Source organism: Drosophila yakuba, chromosome 3L, assembly GCF_016746365.2.
Source record: "Drosophila yakuba strain Tai18E2 chromosome 3L, Prin_Dyak_Tai18E2_2.1, whole genome shotgun sequence".
Classification (NCBI taxonomy): domain Eukaryota; kingdom Metazoa; phylum Arthropoda; class Insecta; order Diptera; family Drosophilidae; genus Drosophila; species Drosophila yakuba.
Window position 1 is genome coordinate 834549 of NC_052529.2, and position 16949 is coordinate 851497.

The 16949-nt window shown below is 44.1% G+C and overlaps 1 protein-coding gene and 1 pseudogene across 1 annotated transcript; one reads left to right on the plus strand and one right to left on the minus strand.

Annotated features, from left to right (window-relative positions):
* Nucleotides 1-375: 375 nt before the first annotated feature.
* Nucleotides 376-1120, plus strand: LOC6532274 (annotated as a pseudogene).
* A 5672-nt stretch (nt 1121-6792) lies between these two features.
* On the minus strand, nt 6793-7465 carry LOC6532275 (calmodulin-2/4). Its single transcript, XM_002093008.3, has one exon. It carries the CDS (start codon nt 7335-7337, stop codon nt 6882-6884), a length of 456 nt encoding a protein of 151 aa, XP_002093044.1. The 5' UTR covers nt 7338-7465; the 3' UTR covers nt 6793-6881.
* Between the last annotated feature and the right edge of the window lie 9484 nt (nt 7466-16949).

The window sequence follows — 16949 nt, forward strand, 5'->3', positions numbered from 1 at the left end:
TCCGCGACATGAGCCACATGGAGATTCCACACAACTCACTCTCCAGTTTTTGCAGCTGCAAAAGTCAAAATGCGTGGCGTGTTTCAGCTCCGATTTCAATGCCCTGCAAATAGCTTTAAGGCATCCAAATCCGCCACAGATACGGATTCATGTCCTCAACCACTGGCACCCAGCCAGCTGAAGCGAGAACAAACCAAACTTTAATGGCAGTCAACCAACATTACAATCAACAAACCGAAACGAAGTGACTGAATCCAGTGAAATAAATATTATTTCAAGTTCCCGCTTAAACTTTATTATAGAAAGTAAAAGCCAAGCCAATATAAAATACTTTCTGGAAACACCAGGAATTTTTCCGCAGTGCTTGGAGCAAGAAAAACTTATTCCTGGCTGAAAGCTTTCAAAGCTGAATTTTCTACGCCCCCTTCTGCCCAGCTATTTTTCCCCTCAGGCTCCATGAAACGAGCGGAAAGCAAAGAATTCTAATAAATGTCAGACGAGGACGCTCCCCAAAAGCAAATTCCTTTTGATGAACTCGAAATTGTGCACGTGCAAAGCCAGGACATGGACGACTGCCGGAGGACGAGGCGGTCGAGATGGATGAGTGAGTTCCCGGGCGGAACAACCCCCAAAAGCAAATGTTGGGGTGTGTCGGAGTTAACGAGTTCAAATGTATTCATGAGCCGGATCTTACCAGCCAGCTGGCTTCTATGTGGGAGGTGTCGCATGGGGGAGCCCCAGCCCCCTGCCAAAATCCTCCCCCTCTCGAGGATTTGGCTTCCTGCCAGCTGCGAGGGTTGCCTGTGCCTTTCCTACCCGACTTTCCCTTCTGACTTATTGCCTCGCGGTCATGTGGGAGGATGTGCCTCGGCCAAAGAGTCCTCCTCCCCGACGAATTCCACTCAATGTTTTGCAATTTGCAGGTGTTTTCATCATCCATATCGACCAGCTGTAGACATTTTTTAACAATCCAACTGGCTTAGGGCAATACATTCGTGATTGGAAAATGTTGTAATCTTAAAAACATTGAATAATTTGCATGTGTGATATTGCACATATATCTCAGTGCTATGTTTTAACAAATTAGTGAACCAGTTCGGAAATGTGTTTGTGTGAAAAGTGCGTAAGCTGGAGGGAAAAAAATGGAAAAGAAACAAACACTTCTCACCAAATGGGGTGATAACAGGCCATCTCTGGACAGCCCGAATCTGATGTTGTCCAGAAGTTGGTTTGCCACATTAAAAACGATCAGACAATCCGCAGACCAGTTGATCGAACTATATAAAATAAAATATTTCCACATAGATTTCCCAAATAAAGCGAATGCGGGCAATCTCAGTGGCGGCTCGTTAAAAGTGTGTGGGGCGTATTGATAGCACCTTGAGGGTCTGGGTCTGCTGGGTCCCATCAATTCTCATGTCTAATTTAGTGGCAGTTGGTGCCGCAACAAATCGCCTTCATTAGGCTCACAAATCGCTCGCTTATTGGCACGCCACTCTGTTCGAAATTTATGCGAATTTATTAAGGCCTAAAAAGTGAGTGCAAATTGTGCAAATGCGCCCATTCAGTACAGTAGTTAACAGCTATGGCCGCCCCGCTGTGCTGACCATCCATGACAATGATCGTTATGGGCTTCCCTCTCGATCTTCCCCATCTCCTCCATCCATTTCCTAGGTGTCGTACTGGCGAGTGTGGCCAACGAGGACGGATCCCGGCCGCGTCCAAAGTGGGCTTAAATGAAGCGATTTCTTGGCCCGGCCAACGATCTGTTATAAATTGATCGCGGGGCTAAGTGAACTGCTGTTGGCTGAAGGATTCTATTACCGCTTCATGGGGTTATTTAGTTGGCTTAATCAGGTAATGAGCAAGTGTGAAGTGGTCGATCATTTGGGGAGTATATTTAAACCAAAGAGGTATTTTAATTAGATACCGTCAGCAAACCTAATTGTGTATATAGGTAGTTATGTAGTTATGAATTATGAATTTTTACCAACAATTAACCAGAATATTACTTCTTCGCCGGAACTCTGCACTCCATCACCTGACATCTACGACTTCCTACCATTTCAATCCATGTGGCCTGCCAATCAGTGTTGCCACGAAGCTTTTTATATATTTCCACGTTTCCACGTTTTTCGGGGTATTTCGCTTTATTTATCTGGCACATAAATAAAATATTTTCGGTACTCGCTGGTCAGCTGTTTCCCATCAACGGCGCCTGCCACATGGGCGTCCATCGATTCCCATGGCTTGTCTGCAGACTCTATCTGATTCTATCACCTCTGCGGGTCTCTCGCGGTGGAAGCGGCATAAAGAAGCGCTAATGTTGCATTAAATTCAGCTGAAATCAACTGTTAAGTGGCTTTCAGTGAGCTATTTAATTCTCGAACACCCAAAAAGAGCAAAGGCGATATAGAAGCGGAATTTCATAAATAAATGTGCGTCTTCAGCTCCGAACTTGATTCGCTTGCCCCTAAAAATCCAAATGTATGCAAGGGTATGAGTTCCCTGCTTTTTAGGGGCAAGTAAATAACATAGAGGATGTTATGCTTTGAGCAATTATGATTGTTTTGGCAGGCCAAGTTTTGAGCAATCTGTGAAATTCTACAAAATTGTGGGAGCTGTTGAGGAAGTAAATTGAATTCGATTTGAAGTTGAGTCAATCATTTGATTTGAAATGTGTTGTGGGAATTTATACATCCGATGGATTATGAAAAGTAACATGCTGGATCAAGAAAAATTATAATCATCAACGAACTTTCAATCAATTTGACCTCCCATTACCTCTCTTTGTACAAGATTGTTTATCTGGTTCTCAAGCCTTTTTCTGCCTTCCCAACCAACTTTCAACCTTTCCAAGTCGACCTAAAACGCCGAAATCAGAGGTCAAAAGATTGCCAGCCTCCGCGTTGCCTTCTCCGTATGCAAATCTCAAGTGAACGGATCGATGGGGCCGCAAAAGAGGTCGTCAATTGTGGCTCCTCGCATCCGCAGAAGAACAACTGCCTCAAACTCAAAGGCTTGTCAGTATTTCATCAAAAGACACATGTTGCCGTCGAGTCAAAGCCTCGGAGTCAGAAGACAAAAGGCGGAGACAGCCGATTCTAACGAGAATAATATAGTTCTCCATTCTCTTTATTTATATTTATGGCGGTCGACGAAAGGCTTCTTAGAAAATTCATAAAACCTGCGTCAAGACAGCACCACATGCTACGTAGACTGTGGCCAAATGTGCACGAACGATTGACTGTCGTGAAGCTTCGTTTAAATGCGTTTTTAATTAATTATGCGACGCGCGTGCCGCATGCAACGTGCTGCAAGGGGGACGCATCGGGCAAACTTCAGTGACAACACACGATCGACATAAAAATGCAGACATCGAGCGGGGAAGTCGTAAAAATGCGGCAAGAAATTTTCAAATTTGTAAAACGCTAAAAATTCCCAAAACGCAGCCGCATCTTCTGGATGCAGAGAGAACAATTTTGGACAAAAAGTAAGAAATACTCAAAACTATTTTCGAAAAACTATTTCAGTTTTTCATTTTAAAAAGAATCATTGCCACGAAATAGCATTATTGGTTCCAGAATTCCATGTACCTCTTAGTTTCTATTTGAGCTCCAAATTTAGTGCAAGTGCGTTCTTACCGTGCACCTTCCCTTAACCCCTTGGTGCCCCTCTTCAGTAGCCTGCCACGCATGTGTTAATCTGCGTGGAGCACAATTAATTTTCTGCAAATGCCTGGCAGGCAGCATCACTGAACCCAACAATGCGCCTCGAGAGATCTCGGGGCTTATATATTTTATTAATTACGCTCAAGTGCTCTGGAAGGGAGGGGCGGGGAATGTGCGAGGGGGGGTGCTCCGCCGGGGCTAATTACTGAAAAATTGGCAGTTGTCGTTGATTTTATGGTAAATTATTTGTCAGCAAGATGGAAGATGGCCAATGGAAGACGCCAACTGCCGACGACCGGCGACCGGCGACTCTTCAAATGTCTGTCTTTTAGGAGTGGGTAAATCGTGGGCTACAAGGGGTTTGGGGGGCCAGCCTAGACAGATTTATGGCTGGCATTTGAAAGTTTATGTATAACTAAATGCGGTTTTGATTTTAGTTGCAGTTTGTCTGAGCCAAAGCAGCTGCTCCGGGAAATAGAAAGAAATCGTGTTGGAAAAGATTGCTGCCACATCGATCAATTGCAGATATCATACAAAATAGCTTAAAGATTGGGGATAGTTCTTTGACCACGAGAAACAAGCTGAGCCAACAACATTTTAGTACGCGCTTGAATACTAGCATATTCTCATACTTGGAAAATATCTTAGGAATCTTTCCCTGTTCAGTCCTCTTAATTTCAATGTAGCATCCTCATCCAAACAAATGAAGCTGTGCTCCAGGTGATGGCCCCTAAATCAACCAGATCACGCACTTGAAATAAAACTGTCAGAGATCTCTGGCGAACATCTAGTTCTAGCCGCAGATAAAATCGAACAGAACCTGAAACTCACTTTAACTTAACCTTTCCCATCCTATAAATACCCATAACGATTTGAGGCGACATCGAAGGCAGTTGTCCGTGCGATTTATAGATAGATTCGATGGGCTAGGGTATCGGTTGTACAAACTCAAGTCTATTGGGGGCCACCCAAAGTACCCGAGTGCGCCGGATGGCCATTAAAAGCGACTCGAGTCGGAGTTCTTTTTATGATAGCCACTAATCAGAGGCATACTTTGCATATTTCAACTAATTTTCATTAGGGTAATGGCTTTGTGTCTCCCTGATTTTTATAGACACGACCACAACTTTTAGTTAGTGTGGCCAAAACACAAATGCCCCATAAATTGTCGTCTGATTAGTGCAACAATCTCAGGCTCATAAAACTAAATAAAAACCCATATAGATGGTGCAGCTGGCAAAGGATCCGCTAGTTAACACTCGAATGTATCTTATAGATACACAAGCGAACGACCATAAAAATCAAATTGCAATGTCTAAACGACTGTAAGCGACTAATTTTGCACAAGTTAATAAATTTGTTTCCCCGTTTCTTCTGGTTTCCCTCGGAGGAGTTGTGGGCACACAGATCGTGCTCCAAAAGCTGATCTTCATATTTAGTAAGCTGCAAATTATGACCACAATTTCCAGACGCAATTTGCCAAAAACAAAAAAAAAAAAGCAAAAAAAAAAGCGAGAAAAAATGCAGTGCAACGAGCAGAACGCACAAGGAAAACATATGGAAAATTATAGTAATAAATACTTTCGGGGACCAAGGGGCCTTCGAACACTGGGCGACACGCAGCCAGGCACTTGGAGGTAAATCTGAAGAAAAACGATAATGGCAGCACTAATAAATTGCGGCCAACATGTTGCATGCTGCACGAGTGCGGGGTGTTCCCCTCTGCCTCCTTGCCCCACTCGTGGATGCCCCCTTTGGGTCTTCCTTTCCCACTGCACCTGAAGTCGCCGCGTGACTCAAAAACCCCGTCCAACTATAATAACAACAACGCAACGCCGGGGCGTGCAATTAGAGTACAACGTTTGCAGTTCAACGGGGAATACGCTTACACAGAGAAAAGCGCATGGCCATTAAGTTATGCTAAATGTTGTGTCATATGAACTCACTCTCTTATATTCTTCGGAGTTTTCATTCTACATCATTTTGTTGTACGACAGCTCGAATCGCATCGATTTTTTTCTCAGTGCCTACCTTCATGCAAATAACGCACAAGAAGGGGCAGAGTGGGCTGAAAAGAGGGTCAGGCTGAGCGGAGCGAACCCCGAGGGACACTTATTAAAAACAGTTATTAAATGCGACAGGCAACGCGCTTGGAGATTTTCGGTGCGTACCCACATCGACGTCCCATTCCCATTTCCATTCCCAAGCTCGAGCTCGAGCACAAGCCTAAGTCCAAACACCAACAAACCCAAAGCCATATACTCCATACCCCAGTCCAGTCCACGTCAAAATCTCCAGTCTCAGTCCCAATTTGAACTCCATTTCGGACAAAGTCGTGCAATCCCCCGCGGCTTTGCACGTGTTCTCTCCGCCTCGAATTCTCCCTCCCATATTTGTATTTGGATAAGGACATGCGTACGAGCAACGTCCGCGTTTCCATCGACATTCAGAGCGGCGTCAGAGCCGCCTGTAGCGTCCACAGTACAGTGAACACTGGCACATTTCTGCCCTGAAAACCAACATTAGAACAAATTACCTCTTCAGAGAAACGCCCCATATATATTTGAATTCCTGTGGCAAATAATGACACATTACATTTGTCGTATAGCAAAAGGTATTTGAAAGAGTTAAATAAATCGATTTACCACTGTGCCCTTACTCACACTCCGATTGCCATTACAATTTCATGCGGTTGCTCAGCTCGCTGTATCGCAATATTGGATTTCATGTTTGCCACTTTGTGCAACGCACTGCGTCGGGCGCGGCTTTTGGCAACATTTTATGCTGATTACACGTCTAATCCTCAGCGTGTGCCGTCGTCCTATTGGGTTAATGGCATGGCAGGAGGCGGTTTTCCACGCAGGGGGGAGGACTTTACAAAAATGGGTGAGGGGCTGACTAGAGCCAAGACACCGTCATTCAATTTCTGTTTGCGCCATTGGCTTTTAGTGCTGATATCCAAGAAGACCTTTAATTGAATACAGGGTGCCACAGTGTCACCAACAATGCAAGGAAGCCCCTTAGTTCTTAAAAGTTGAACACTAATAGGTCTTCTGTAAAAAGGCATCCAGAATAGTTTGGTGAGGGGTTTAGCGAAACCATAGAGTCCTAAAGAAACTAATTTACAACCGTCTAACAAGATTTTATTGAATGTATAAATAGGTATATACTCAGCGCGCCAAACCAATTTAAATTTGAGGATATGAGTATTCAGGATCTATAGGCGTTATAAAAGTCCCGAAAGTTAATAACGCCATCGCCATCCGTATCAGCCTGACGAAACACATCATCGAACTCTTCGTCAGAGATTTTTTCGCCAACATTGGCAAAAACATGACGTAGCTCGGTATATGATATTAAACCGTCCTTATCGGAATCAAAGGCATTATATGCCGCCTTTAAGTAGTCAACGTGGCTCATCAGTTTGTAGATTTTGGTCATCAATTCGATAAAATCGGCAAGTTCTATGAACCCATTGACGTCTCCCTCGAGTCCCTCGGAATATCTGTAGATCTCCGACTCGGTGTGGTTCTGGCCAAGAGCGCGCATCACTGTTCCCAAATCGTCTGCCCCGATTCTTCCAGTCTTCTGAGGATCACAAAGGGCGAAGGCCTCGCAAATGTCTTGCAAATCGTCATTCGATAAGGTGTAGTTTGGACTCTCCATTCGTATATTTGGGTGTTGCAACTGCTTAAAATGTTTTTTTGTATTAAAAATGTATGTTATTTGTTGTTTTTAGCTTCAATATGGAAGTTGAACTGATGTATCAGTAATATGGCTCTGACTGTCGACGCAATCAAATGGAAGTTCATTTCAAAAGCTACTTCATTTGTAAACTATGTAAGTTTTCCAAGGGATTCCTAACCAAGCCAAGCACCCTGTTTCCCTTAGAAGCCGTAGGAATAAAACGTTCTCCATGGGACTTCGAGACCCAGACGGCGATCCACGGCGAACCAAGGGAACTGGCGTTTAATTGGAATCTTGGGCAAATATAGAAACAAATAAAGGCACGCCGAGAATCCAATAAATGTCCTGCGCTGCACGTGCAAGCAGCTAGACGCCGTCGCCGTGGGATCGGAGAATAAATTCTGGGATGGGAATCTGAATCGCAATGGGAATGGCATGGGTTCTGCGAGACTGGGCAGCGTTAATTGAACGCTCATGAAAACTGGATAAATTGCCAGAGAGAGAAAAGGGAATGGATACGCGAATGGGAGTGCACAGCACACACAAGCCGTGTCACAACAATCGATTGTCCTTTTTTGTGCCCGCATTTGCTGACATCATCACAAAGAACGGGGAATCTCCGAATCACCACCCCTGCGAATGCACTTCCGACAGCCAGCCATGTACAGTGGGTTCTTATTCGAAGAGTTATATAATATATATTTACACTATTGTTAAATAAGTATCTTGACGTTCAGAAAAAGGAATTTCCCAAAAAAATGTGTTAATTAACATATGCGCTATGTAGCATATCATATTGCAACCTAGCAATTCATGTTGGTCCTCAGTTTTGATAGATCCAACCACTGTGCTTCGTGCCCAATTGGATGTTCCGTTCTGCAGATTGATCACAAGACACGTGTTCCGCCGTAGACTTACCCCGGAATCTGCCGTTATGCGGTGCACGTGCTGGGATTCGTCTTTATCATCGAAAGGATTCGTCTGGCAATGCGACCGGAAGCCGTTTTCGGCCGCAGTGAAACCCTATCGCGTTGGAAAATCGATGACAGACGCATCCTGTTGCCAAGGACTCCAAACCGTCCCCCTTTTCCGCTGCTTGTGCCCACCTTCCTTTTCAGTGGGTGGCGTCTGGTGGAGCAGACGCCATTGCTGCGCAAAGGATGAACGCACAGAGAACAACTGAGAAACTGGGAGAGCTCCAAATGGGAGTCATACTATTGGAGAGTTCAATGAAAGGAAAACAAACAGCACCGCAACTAGCACCCCTAACTTTCCCCTCATTTCTGAAAAATACGGAAAGCTTATTAACTGCGTATGAATAATTCTGGGCATGTAGCAGTACGACAAAAGGAATAAACTCTAAACCATGTAGATATCTGTAGATAGAATCTAATCAGATATACAAATAAATGCATTTAAATTGCAAACTCCAACCGAAAAGCCTGACCAATTGTCCCAACGACTTCCTACATCTGTCTGGCTCACAGGCACAGATTCGAGCTCCGAATCGATCCCACTTTAGCCCAAAAGCTCGGACACAGGCTGTCCAAACAATTGCCGGCGTCGATCTGTTTGAAAATTGTGTTCGAACAATCGTCGCATTAACGCAACATTTTCCAATTTTTTATGGCCAGGCCAACTCCCGCCTTGTCCAACAAAGCTCAGCTGCCTGTTATTCAACACGGCGGCGACAGCAGAAAACTCAAAACTCAGCGCAGGTAAACTCTGCCACCCCCCGAAAGCCTCTTTTCCGCTTTTCCCACTTTAGTTTGATACACGAAAAGAAACTACTACAGAAGTTCCAAGCTATGCCAATAAAATAAATCCTTATTGCAATATTACTGTTAGTATTGGAAGCTAAAAGAAATTAAAATAAAATTACCAGCTAATGAAAAGGAAAATATTCTATGAACCATTTTAAGTAACGAAAGTCGTATTTTCCCGCCGTGCATTGCCATCCAGTCTAGGCTCAATCTCAGTCTTGGACTCCGACTGCAGCTCTTGTCCAGTTATGCGCCAAAAGCAGTGCAGTCTCCAGCTGTGACTTGAACTCTTTCCAAACACGCGCGCCTGCGCAGCGGTTGCCCCACCTTTCCTGGACCCCCTTCCCCTGCCCCTGCCCCTGCCCCTACTCCACACGCTCCCCCTTTTTTATGGACATTTGAAAGCGCTTGGAATGCCAAAAGAGCCAGGCAACCAAGGCGGCTATCTCGGCAGTCGTTTAGTGTAATCAGTGGCCGGCACAGGAGGACCTGGACAGGGCATTGAGTGGTCCAGGGGGCGCGCCGAACGGGGAATCTTTGCGGAATAGATGCATCTATGAATATGAATACCAGTCAGCACCTGAGATCAATTCGATGAATGAACTGCACTGGGCTGAGCACACATGGAAGTGGGTTAAGCGCTGGGTATAAAGACTCCATTAATATGTCTTAGGTACGTGGTAATAATTTGTATACTTTTGCAACTAAAGTGAGGTGTAAATTATACAAACAATCATATATTTGGCTAAACTACCTATAGGAAATGATCAACGATATTATAAAATTCTGATACAACAAACATTTTCCCAAGAAGGACAGCTTCCAAACTAAATTTAAGCTCCAAGCGCCCATAAAGCCGTTCTCATTTACTTCTTACCCAATAAAGCTATCGCAAATGGAAATCTTTGCAGCCAGGTCAAAGATCTGGAAGCTGTGCAATCTTTATCCCACGTAAGCGCACAAAGGAACATCTATTACCAGTAATCGGAGAGCTGGCCACCGATTCTTTCACTTAATCATTGCTCCAGTTGGAGGAATACGCTGCACAGATGGCATTCCTGGGCATCGGCATCGGATGCCATTGCATTTTGGCTTAGCCTGATTGACCCTCATAAAGTCAACTGCCAACATTTAGCGATCTAAATCAGTTGAAAGCGGCCAACTGGCAATGGCAACTGGCAACATAGATATTACCAATGCAGGAAACTCTTTCCAGGAAACTCTTTCTTAGCTTTTGGCTCTGATTGTGTTGTGTCCACCTCTTTTTTGTCTTTTTTTGGTTGTTTTTTTCTGTTTTCTTCATGTTTTTCTGTTGGTTTTGGGTGCCCAATTGAACCGACCAGCAGCCGAGAGATTTATTTGCAGGCAGCGAACATGACTTGGTAGTTTTGTTTCGTGTGCATGTTGCTGTTGGCTCTTGGCTGTTGTTGTCTGTGTTGCCTGTGTTGCCTGTGTTTTGGCAGTTGCTAGTAGTCCTCGAAGATGAGATACTTGCCGTCTGATTAGCTGACACAGCAACAGCAACTCCGCAACAGCAACAGCAACTGCAGCAGCAGCAGCAAAATCAGCAATGCAGCTACAGGCCCAAAGAGTGGGCAGCAGGCACTGTCAGGCTGCCAAGTCAAATCGTGTACACAATTGGCGCGACATGCAACATTATTCTCCTTCTGCTCCTTCGAGGCCGTCGATCCCGATCCCCCAATCCCAATCCCAATCCCAGTCCGGACTCCAGTTCCCAGTTCCCATTCCCCATCCCATTCCAATTCCCGAAGTTGCAGCTGCAGCAGGCTGCAAACTCCAATTGAAAGTGGCGCGGGCGGCTGCTCCAACTCTGGACAGACAATTCCACCGGGTTCAACACTCAAAACAAAGCAGAATGCATTAAGGATATTCACTTAAGCACGTTAAAGAAAAGTGAATTATAATTATTATAAATTTAATATATAAATTTGCGTTCGAAAAATCCATTAATATTTTAGAAAATAAATATGTCCAAATAGAACTACAATTCTAGGACTTGTTTACGTTTCGTTTGAATTAGTTTAAAATGTTATTTTCACATATATTGTTTCCTGCCTAATAATTGACTATTTATCCCTGTGTAACTGGCTTGTACCGATCGCTGCGATTGGTAAACGTTTTGCGGCCTTAGTTTGACTTAATTTTCACCGACCGTCCTGTTTGTCGTGGTCGTGGTCCTCTGGCTCTATTGTCTGCTCAGCTTTCGCTTCGTGATTTGCGATTTTATCGCATTGAAATGAAATAATTTGAGTTCAAAATGATGAAGTTAATTGTGTTTATTAGGCTGCCAGTCACACAGAGTCAGACAATGCGACTCTTGCGTCGTTCGGGTCTCGAGCGTCGTTTCAAGTTTCGAGCTGACTCACTTCGCCCTGAAGGCTCTTCCCTCCAACTGTCCCTCAGATGTTGCCCAAATAGTCTTGGTTTATGCAAATTCGTGAATTTATGAGCTGTGCCCCATTAAGTCATTTTAAAAGACTCTTTTCCAAGTCGCCCCGGGAGCAACAAGAGTTGCTGAAGTGGCACCGACAACAATACGAATACGAAATCCAACTCCCGACTTGCAACTTGCAACGTGCAACTTGCAATCCGCAATCGGGCAACTTACAACTTGCAACTTCCAAGTCCAATTTCCAAGTCCAAGTCGTGTGCGATATTAATCGCTTTTGCTGAAAATGTCATGTCAGTTTTATGTCGTAACATGATTACGTGGCTCGGACTCCAGAGGATACGGATGTGCGACGAACAGATGTTGCAGGGGTAGTCAAGTCAAGGGAATAGTCTTAAAGAAAGCACAAATGACTACATATACTTAAAAGGCTAAAATCCGAATATGGAAAACAACATTTTTACTATCCTATTGCAACGAAAGACTCCATGAACATAATTCCATTTCTATTCCCATACATATACTCATCAGTCATTCTCACATTTCCCAATCTTAATGAAATCAAAATCGCATTTTATATAACTCGGAACAAAATGCGGAAACAAAGGCAATGGAGTGGAAAACAGTGGCAACAGCTGAGGGGCGGGAAATCTTCCCCCGATTAACGCATTTAGCCCACAGTGCAGCCTTGTCAGCTTAGCAGATTTCATCTCAGGCGGTGTAGAACCATTAAAAAAGGGCTGGGATTTTGGATTTGGTATGTTGCAAAGATCATATCGAAACACGAAAATCGCTTGTCAGACGCTCTTAATGAGCAGAACGCTGCCTCGTGTCGCTTTTGTAAAGGTCACGTGTGCTGTGCCATAGTCCGCCCCTTATCTTTAGCTTTTTTTCCCGTCGTCCTTGCTGTCAAGTGGTTGGGATCATCAATGGCAGCTGGCAATTGTATTGGGGTTTTTTTTGAAAAACTACAGGTAATTCCATCATGCAATTGCTATTTACCGCTTCTTTTTCTAAAAACCCTTTAAAACTAAGTGGTAGTACTAAAAGATAACATTCCCAGGGTGGTAAGCATAAAATCGAAAATTCAACCAACGAAATTCCTTGCATCTGATGTCCAAAGGAGGCGGCAAGCTATGCGCTGACTGAGCCAGCTCGATCTATAACCAAGAAATCCAATAGGATTTCAGACTGATACGTTGTGTCCCCACACAAAAGTGAGTATTCACCCATGAGCCAACGGAAAGCGTTGCATCTGGTGCCAAGTACCAGTGATTCCCACCAACACCTTCTGGAGGTGGTTAAAGCACAAGTTCCTCTACCACATTTGGACCCAATCAAACCCAGGCCACTTAAAGCTGAGCCAACGAAATTCCTTGCATCTGGTGTCCACATAAATCGATTTCGCAGCTTTCCCAGGGAACAACCCCTCAGACTTGGAGCCCAGCAACCCCTAATTGTTGTGCGGGTGACAAAACTTTTTGGAGACTCTCCACTCTCGCTCTCAGGTGTCTATGCTTCTCTTTTTCTCTCTAAAAGTGCATTTTCCGAGAGCTCTCACGGCGCAAGAAGGCGGCCATTTTGAATTGATTTGCATAAAAAGTCGAGAGAGTGAAAATGCAACCCCCAAAATGTACGAGATTGGCCCCACAAGAAAACGCTGTGTAGACATTTTCCTATCGATTTTTCGTTCGTGTGGCGCCCACCTTGGCGCTGCCTTCTTTTCCACCCGGCCATAAATCCAAGTCCATGCCAAGAGACATTGCATTTCTATACTTTGATTTTTATGCAAATGGGAACCGAAACCGAAACGAGACAGAAATTGTCTTCGAATTGCAGTTGTCTTCGGGCCTTGGGACCACGTGCAAAACTGCAACCGTCAAAAGGAGCGCCTTGCTGTTTGGCCTCCGACTTCAGATTCATATAGCCATATAGCCCGGGCAAAATGCTGCCTGAACTCGACTCACGATCACGAAATACACAAAAGCCAAAGCTCCTGAAATTATCATGACCCCAGCATGGCAATTGGGTCAAGCAGCGCTTGGCGACATTTGTTTGCCGACACAACAACAACACAACACGAGTACCGGGAGTGCAAAAATCGGGGGAATGTCTATAGCATAGACCCTATACATATAGTATATGTATGCATATATATTTTTTGGGGGTGGAGGTGGACGTGCATTTCTGACACGTGGTCCCAGGAATTCAAAGCAGCTGCTGGCGAGTTCCCAGTTTCCGTTCCCCTTTTACCTGAGCACAGGTCACACTCAGCTAAGTAAATCAAGAAAATGTGTTCGTGAAGGAGTATTCATTTATATATGATCAACGCCATAACTTATGATGATTCAATGTATTGAAATAAAACGATATTCCATATTGGTTATATTTAACTCTCACAAATTAAATTAAAGTCATGTACTAGAGCTGTGCACTTAGTATACCATGATTTCTCGCAGTGCACTGACTAATGAGGTCCGATCCCAAGCCTTGTTGACTCAGTGCACAAATTCCCGGCCACGTGGCTACCTTCCACCTTCCGTGGAAAGTGGGCGTGTGCCCGGGATCCGATCAACCACCATCACTATGGGAACTCCATTCTACATCATGTTCTAGCGCAGCCTTTTCCCTAATTGACGCACGTCCAGGTCGTGTGTCGCCTCAATTTGGTTATACAAACTTAATTGACGCATTTGTTTGATTTGAACGGTCATGGGAGAGAACGCCTTCTTATTTGTGTCCTAGAAAAGAGCGGCGCAATCAATTTGCTTGATTGGGTTAGCTCCCTTGGAGATTGTGCACAAATTGGCCAACAAAGTGGAGAAGGAGCGTCTCTAATTTGCTCGAAGGCTACCGAGATTCAGTTGCCCGCGGTTTTTGTATAAGGTCACGTAGCAGAAAGCTGGAAAATGTTGCAGATGGAAATTCATCATTCCCGCTTTAAATGCGGGAAGACAAGAATTTATTGAAGAAAGAGTGGAATGTTGAGAGCTTTCTCTTAATCAAAGAATGAGAAGATGGAATTGGGTTTTTCCTATTTTTGTACATTTACTATTTGATTGGATTAAAGTATTCCATATAATCAGCTTATAACTTTAAACTAGCACGGTTTAGACAAGTACTCAATCATTTGTATTTGTATGTAGTTAAAGTGCTTATAAGCGATCAATTAAAATAATAATCATTTGATAATATCTTAACAGTTTGCATAAGTGGTTATAGCTCGATTAACTTTTCAAGCACTTGGCCTAGAAATAAATAGCATTTGGTATTTATTTGCATAGTTGAAAAGTCTAAGGCAAATATTATACATCACATTAGCATTTCTTAAATTACTTAGAATGATTATCTCTTTTGCCAATGTAACCGACTCAGAAAGAGTAGTCTAAAGATTGTGTTAAGCTTCTGTGGCCACATGCTCACTCTCCATACTGAGATGTTCGAGATGCATCTCATCCATGACCATTTGGGCAATCCTAGTTTCCTGCTTCTGCCGGTGTCGCAATCCGCAGGTGTCTAATCCAACTGGCTGGCCAAGATTTGTCACCTCCATTGTGGCAGACTTAGAGCTGCTGGCGTCGGCACGATGTTGCCCCCTGTTGCCCCCTGCTGCCACAAACCCCGAACGGGTGTTATCTTTATTTTCGAATCGAATAAATCATAACTTTTGCACCTTATGGCACGACAAACTAGTTGGCACACACCCCCCACACACCACACATACTTGTATTTAATAGCAAGTGTACATATATAAATTATATTAAACCAATTTCAGACTCGGAAAAACACTTATAAATAAACCATGTAGTGTGAATTATCATAAGAAGCTCAGACCCTGCCTTCTGTTAACCCAAATTAAATTTCAATTATGCGACAATTCCGTAAAAGGCCGTCAAGTGGCTGACCGATTTCCGGCTGGGGCTAATTATAATTATGTAAAAAATCGACAGACAGACAGACAAGGAGTGGCTATTTTTAAAGCTCAGACATCAAGTCGTTGTCGTGTCGCCGTTGTTTTTGGCTTAATTGTAGCCCGATTTGTTAACGGCCCAGCGCGGCACTCAAATGGGCCCACCAAAATGGCCAAAGCCAGACCAAACGCGCATTCAAATCAGACCCAGCTGACACTGAAAAATACTACAAAGCCCCCTCAGAAAGTAGCAGACCAATCGAATAGCCCACCGCAACTACAAGGCACGCACAGCGACACGAGAAACACAACATCGCTGGAACATTGTTGACATCCGGAGCTGCCCTGTCGCATGACAATTAGAAAAGGTTCGGCCGCAATCGCCCCCGCATTTTGTAGTTTGCTGTTCGGATTGGGAGGCCAGTTAAGACATTCACCAGTATCTCGGACAATCCTCGATTACCAATCGACTTTGGCCAGACAGTCAGACAGACCAGAAATCGGCGGCGAATGAACCCTACCTTTGGCTCTAAAACTCTATGCAAATCGATCGATATGCGAAAATGTTTTTACCACAGCCCACTGACAAGCCGATTACAGTGTGCCGTAAAAGTTTGTGTACTTACACACGTGTATCTGCTTTTCGGGTTAGATTTCTCCACCTCCTTTTTTGGAAGTTTAAACATGTAAATCGAAATACAAATACATTAAAATACAAGTTAGCGCTATTAAATCATGAGAGAGTTTTCGATCTGATCCCATTTCTCTAATAGTAATACCACAATTACACGCATATTCCATTTCTAGTCTTATTGGAGCATCTCTTCATCTTGGCAATTAAGCAACTGCACTTTGCTGTTAAAACATTTGCCCACTCGCCAGAACAACACACTTAAAATGTCAAAATTTTTGACAGTACCGCCCTCCTACACAGCCGCCCCCCCACAAACAAACAAACAAACACACGCATTTAACAAGAGCGCCAAATTAAGCCATAAATTTAGACGCCTTGGACCACCAGCCAAGTGGCAAGTCGGCAGCTCGAGTATGCAGGATGCGGGGGAAAGGGGATCGGGCCTGCATGGCTGTACGGCTGTACGGCTGAATATGTAGCCAAATCGAATGGAAAAACAGCAACGCAGGGAGCCAGGTCCAAGTTGTCTGCAGGCAAAACGCCTCTGCAAGTGTGTCTTTTATTAGGATCTCGCATAACATCTGCAGCTGCGTCACCGTTTGGAGCTCGAGTGGTCCTCTATAAGTCAGCCTCCCCTGAGTCGCCGCCACATCATCATCAGCATCCCACTCTCTCCCGCTCGTTTAATGCGAAAATTCAAATTTAATTAGTCTTCAAGTGTAGAAGTAATATTTGTACAATCTGGTGAATTTCGCAGCTGCATCATCTGCATCCAAGGAAGTGGGAAGTGAAATTGTGGAATGGGAATAAGATTGCAATGGGAATGGAATGGAATGGGGACGACTGCTCCGATGACGACTCCTTGACTGAATGC

Bases quoted from the DNA above. Each gene is read 5' to 3' on its own strand.
- LOC6532275 (XM_002093008.3), bottom strand. From the start codon at position 7,337: ATGGAGAGTCCAAACTACACCTTATCGAATGACGATTTGCAAGACATT.